Genomic DNA, 5,770 nt, shown 5'->3' on the forward strand with positions numbered 1-5,770 from the left:
ACCAAACTAACGAAAAAGGACAGAATACCGGCTAATCTGCAAAACCGGCAAAAAAAGATTTTTTTCGAATTTTTAGCCGATATTCTGTTATAAATAAAATTTAGTTTGAGACTTTTTCATAAATTAAACTAAAATATTAGGACTTTTCTCAAGATTTTCCTTTTTTATAAATTGTTTGGTCCCTTACTATATTTTAAAGTTAAGCATTTTTTTTTTAAAAATTTTTGTTTACATCATTTTTTTTTATAGTTTTTGACTTTATTATTATTATTATTATTATTATTATTATAATAGTTTCTCAATTAAATGTCATTTATGATGTTTCACTAAGATATTTTTTAAATTTTATTTTTGTCCGCAACCTTCATATATAGGTGTTTGTATTGAAAGTTTATTTTGATACTGTTATAATTATCACCATTTTATATGTAGTGTTTGAAATTTGGAAATGACATTCTTAGGAGTTCTTGGTCGCAAAGCATGGGAAGAATTAAATACTAGTTTTAATTGTAAATTATAAATATACTAATTTTATACTTCAATTCCATTAAATTTATGGTTACGTAGATATTCATGAAACTAGGCATACGATAAACTAAATTTACAAACGAAATATGTAATTACATTTGGTCATAAGTCAAACACAAGTATTTTCTTACGTGTGACTATGGTACATATTCGTTTGACAACATATAACGACATACTGATGACATTATGACCTCTTATATATATAACTGATATTTGAAAATTCAAAATTAAACTAGCACAAATAGAAAAAGATACCTTTCTCTGCTATAAATTACATCATCATGCACCTTTCCAATTAACCTCCCAATTGTACAAGAGTGGAAAGGTACCAAGAACGAGATAACTTCCATGATGATGAAGAAGTGGGCATTCCAGAGAAACTCAGAACCGAAGACTACGTCCGAGACACCCACAAGCAGCGTTCTGACTATTCTCATGTCAAATCTCAATCAATCTGACCGCAGACCTATCATCCCTATGGCCCATGGTGAACCATCTCTCTCCCCTTGCTTCGGTACCATTCAGATGACCGCAGATGCCATTGCTGAAGCTGTTCATTCAGCTAAGTTTAACGGTTATTCCCCCACAGGTGGGCTTCTCCCAGCCCGAAGGTACGTACTCCATTTCTTCTTTCACTTTGCAAGTTCTTCATGCCAACTCTTTTAATAGTTTTGTGTACGAGAGTTTAGATAATATGTAAAATGTAGATTGGTTCTCTAAATCTTGTTTTATTCAAGGAATATACTCGAATAATACAAACGGATAGACCAAATTAACATACTGTTATGATCACTATGAGTCGTTGAAATTTCAGAAAATTAAATTACAGTTGTAATTATTCCAAGGAAGAAAAGTATACTAAATTTATTGCATGGGGTTTCATGTGACATAATTTAGTAAGTGCAAAATTAGAATTTGCTCTATCTCCTTTTCACGATTCATTAGTAACACTGAAGTCGTTATGTACCACATGACAATGACTTGGTTAAGTTAATGAAATTAATGGTTAAGTATTAAATCTAGCTAACAGTTATATATTTATGATTGTTTTTTTTTTTATCGACTTAACGGATTAATTCAAAATGCATGGCTTAATGTATTAGAGGTTAAGTTTTTACCTAATTTATCTTTTTTTTCTTGTCAAAATTCTTGTCATGTTAAAATTGATGAATATATATTGCGAAATGTAATGCTAAAGGCCTTTTTAGTATCATTCACACGTTTGTCCTCTAGAAAAAGAAACTATTTATCTTGCTATATATTAATCCTCCAATTCTCCATTCAACCACATCAATTATCTATAACTGACTCATTTAAAAAAAAAAAAAAGACAACCTACACATGCTACTGTTGTAATAATTGTGTATTAGTGTCGGATTTGTTAATTCCAAATCCGGAAATGATTCCTCAGCTTGATATAGTCGATGTCTTTTTTAATGAATACGTGCTATCAAGAAAGGATTATATGTTGCATGATACCATGCTCGAAGTATTGTCTTTTTTATATTATATCCTTATTATATATGTAATTTTTTTTAATGAATATCAATTATTCGTATATTATTGGTGAGATTGTGAGCGTTATAGTCAATATTTTTTTAATGCATAATGTTTCTAGAAAGGATTATGTTGCATGTACCACGCGTTAAGAGTGGTTAGATGAGATAATTGCACTTATATGTTAATGTGTTTCTTTTGTCTATATGTATATATATTGGAGAGCTGGATAAGATGTGATTCATGCTTCCAATTTGTAGGAATTTTTTTATGCCTACCCCTTCCTAGAGTTGGTGGAGACCGGAGAGTTTTGGCGAAGTGTTTAATTTAATTTTTTAGTCTTAATAAACAAGTAATAATAATAATATAGCTATAGATATGGGAATAGTTTGGGTGAAGAATGTTAAAACCGAAGTATAAAAACAGAAAACGAAATTTGCATACAAGAAAATGAGGACATGATAATATCACCACCCTTAAGGTTTGCCCCCAATATTTTGCTGTTGAGTTATATGGCAAAGGCTTTGAATAGTTGCAAAGGTTAATGAAAACCAAATAAAAAATGTCATTGTTTTCCCTCCAAAAATAACTGAAAAACTGTCAAGTAACGATAAAACTTAAAGGCATGTGAGGATTAAAATGTAAGAATTTTTATGTGTATGTGCAAAAGGTGAAATATGCTAAGTGCTAAGTAATAGTCTTCGATAATTAATATACATACTACCACTATATGAAAATGGCCAAAAACACGTTTTATGAAAATATTACACAAATTACTTTAATCTACTAAAAAATATTACACAATTTACTTTAATACTAGTAAAATTCATCTTACTTTGACTCTGTAAAAATTTATAGGGCTGTAGCAGAGTACCTTTCTGAAGGACTTACAAATAAGTTATTACCAGATGATGTATTCTTGACAATGGGATGCAAACATGCTGCTCAAAACATTCTAACAGTTCTTAAGGGTTCAAAATCGAATAATATTCTATTTCCCAAACCAGGCTTTCCATATTACGAATTCCTTGCTCGATCATGCCATTTGGAAGTTCGTCACTTTGACCTTCTTCCTGAGAAAGACTGGGAAGTTGATCTTGATTCAGTCGAATCTCTTGCAGATGAAAATACAGTTGCCATGGTTATTATTAACCCTGGAAACCCTTGTGGGAATGTTTTCACACACCAACATCTAAAGAAGGTGCAATGCCCATGTGGATTTATTAATTTGTTTTCGATGATTATCATTGTTGATGTGTTTTCTCTATGTAGGTTGCCGAGATTGCAAGGAATCTTGGAATATTAGTGATTTCTGATGAAGTTTATGATCATATTGCTTTCGCGAAAAACCCTTTTGTTTCAATGGGAAACTTTGGATCAATAGTCCCAGTTGTTACACTTGGTTCCTTATCAAAAAGATTCATTGTTCCTGGTTGGCGACTTGGATGGCTTGTTACCCATGATCCTAATGGCATCCTCAAACAACACGGAGTGATCTCTCTTTCTTACACAAACATTATTAATACATGCTTTATGCAAACTCATAAATGCATCGCTGTAACTTTAATTTTTATTTTCAGATTATTGAAAGTATTAAGGGATATTTCCATATGTCCTCCAATGTGCCAACGTTTATTCAGGTATCTTATTGATATATACTATGTACTTTATACTTCCTCCATCCAAAAAAGTCACCTTTATTAGGTTCCTTCTACACTCGTTGTTGGGACAAAGAGAGCAAATAGAAATGAAAGTTCAAAAATTAAATCTAATATATATAGTTAGCACCGAGGATGTTGAGTAATTAGAATTATGTTTCATACCATGAATCCTCGTATCTACGAGTGGAACACCTTTATATCATCGATAGCTTTTTAAATGATCAAGTTAAAGTTCAGATCTTGATTAATGCGCATTTAGTTTTGCATAATGATTTACATGATAAGATCTTAAAGTTTGTTTTACATGTAGGGTGCGCTTCCTGATATACTTGGCAAAAGGGAAGACCATATATCCTCGAAAAATGTTAATATAATTAGAGAAGCTGCAAATTCTTGTTATAAGGGAATTATAGACATCCCTGGCTTAAGTTGCCCGAGCAAGCCTGAAGGGTCAATTTTTATCATGGTAAGGAGATGATGCAAATTTTTTATAAAGAATATAGATTCGTTGAGCTCAAGGAGGTAGATCCAAATTTTATAAATTTTAAAGATAATAGATATGTTAAATTGCTATTTATGATATGAATTGTTTCATTAAACTTTATGTACAAATGCTTTGTGTTTGTCTTACTTGTTTTCTTTTTAATGTTTATAAGGTGAAATTGGATATATCAGCGTTTAAAGACATCAAGGATGATTTAGACTTTTGTGTCAAGCTCGCTAAGGAAGAATCAGTTCTAATCCTACCAGGTAATTTTTACATTAATCTTTTCCCTATAAAGATCGATATTTTAGTAGTTCATCTTCCATGGGTACCTAAAAGGACAAAGGCACAAAGCATCCTTAATTAGATCACGAACTTCAAAAACCATGTACTATTTCTAGTATGTAATGTTTACTCGGAACACCAATGAAATTATTTCCTGAATTTTTCTATGGTGAATATGAAAACTATTTTTTGACCTTAAAGGCCCCGACTTTTAAGTTGTTCCTACCCAACTTTGCTACTTTTCTTTTGGCCTTCAGGGATAAGTGTAGGACTCAAGAATTGGCTTCGGGTAACAATTGCTATCGATCCATCATCTCTTGAAGATGCCATCAAGAGGCTTAAATCTTTTTGTGGAAGGCACTCCAAGAAATCAAAAAGTGTTGAATGCTGGTTGGATCATATTTCATAATCTCCAGAGTCTCCAGTGGAGAAAATTTGTGGATCAAATATCATATTTCTTATATATATATATATATATATATATATATATATATATATATATATATATATATATATATATATATATGCATTTACTCTTAAATAAACCTATCGATGGATAGACTGAAGCTGTATATTTCAAGAAAATCTAAAACAGTTGATTATTGAGAATTTGGGATTTAACTTTAAGCCGCTTTGTTGGAAAAAAACATAGCCACCAACAGTAAACAACAATTGTGGAATTAATCATCGTCAGTGTTGTATAAATTGGGCTAGGTGGCCAGTTCGACGATTTGTGTGCGGTCATTCACAGAGTAAGATAGTAATATGTCAAGTTCAAAGTCAAAATCGGTCTAGAAGGGTAAAATCGGTTTAGGCGGTCAAAAAGTCAAAAGGTTAAAAATATTAAAAAATTCAAAATAAGTCAATAATGAAAGTAAAATTTAACCAGAGCCATATATACTAATGTTTAATGAGACCTATATGACTTTATATATTTGTTCATATCCCCTCCTATGACGAGTTTCTTTATCTTTATTATATAAACTTCCCTCTCGCATTTGTCTATGTATCTATCCCTCATTGTATGAATGTTAAACACTAGAATATGACCATTTTACGTTTATTTATTTATATTTCTAAGATATTGGTCATATTTATCTTGAAAACATAAATTTCTTTTTATTTATGGTCCTCATTTAATTCTCACTAAGACCGATTATTCTTTAAACCCTAATCCACCGACTGAACTACCGCCTAGCAATTTTTAGAACATTGATCTTCATTTGGCTAAACTTTCTCTACCAAAAAGAACCAATGAGTATGAAAACAAATAGGACATTCATTAATGAATATCAATCACAATAAGGGATTCATA

General features: G+C 31.1%; 1 protein-coding gene across 1 annotated transcript; it reads left to right on the top strand.

The window, feature by feature from the left end:
- The first annotated feature begins 769 nt into the window (after positions 1-769).
- Positions 770-5,537, top strand: LOC111906716 (probable aminotransferase TAT2). Its single transcript, XM_023902488.3, has 7 exons — positions 770-1,139; positions 2,884-3,226; positions 3,298-3,516; positions 3,606-3,665; positions 3,997-4,152; positions 4,343-4,436; positions 4,713-5,537. The coding sequence occupies exons 1-7, from the start codon at positions 877-879 to the stop codon at positions 4,862-4,864; spliced, it is 1,287 nt and encodes a 428-aa protein (XP_023758256.1). The 5' UTR covers positions 770-876; the 3' UTR covers positions 4,865-5,537.
- Positions 5,538-5,770: the final 233 nt, after the last annotated feature.

Source organism: Lactuca sativa, chromosome 8, assembly GCF_002870075.4.
Source record: "Lactuca sativa cultivar Salinas chromosome 8, Lsat_Salinas_v11, whole genome shotgun sequence".
In the NCBI taxonomy this organism is placed as follows: Eukaryota; Viridiplantae; Streptophyta; class Magnoliopsida; order Asterales; family Asteraceae; genus Lactuca; species Lactuca sativa.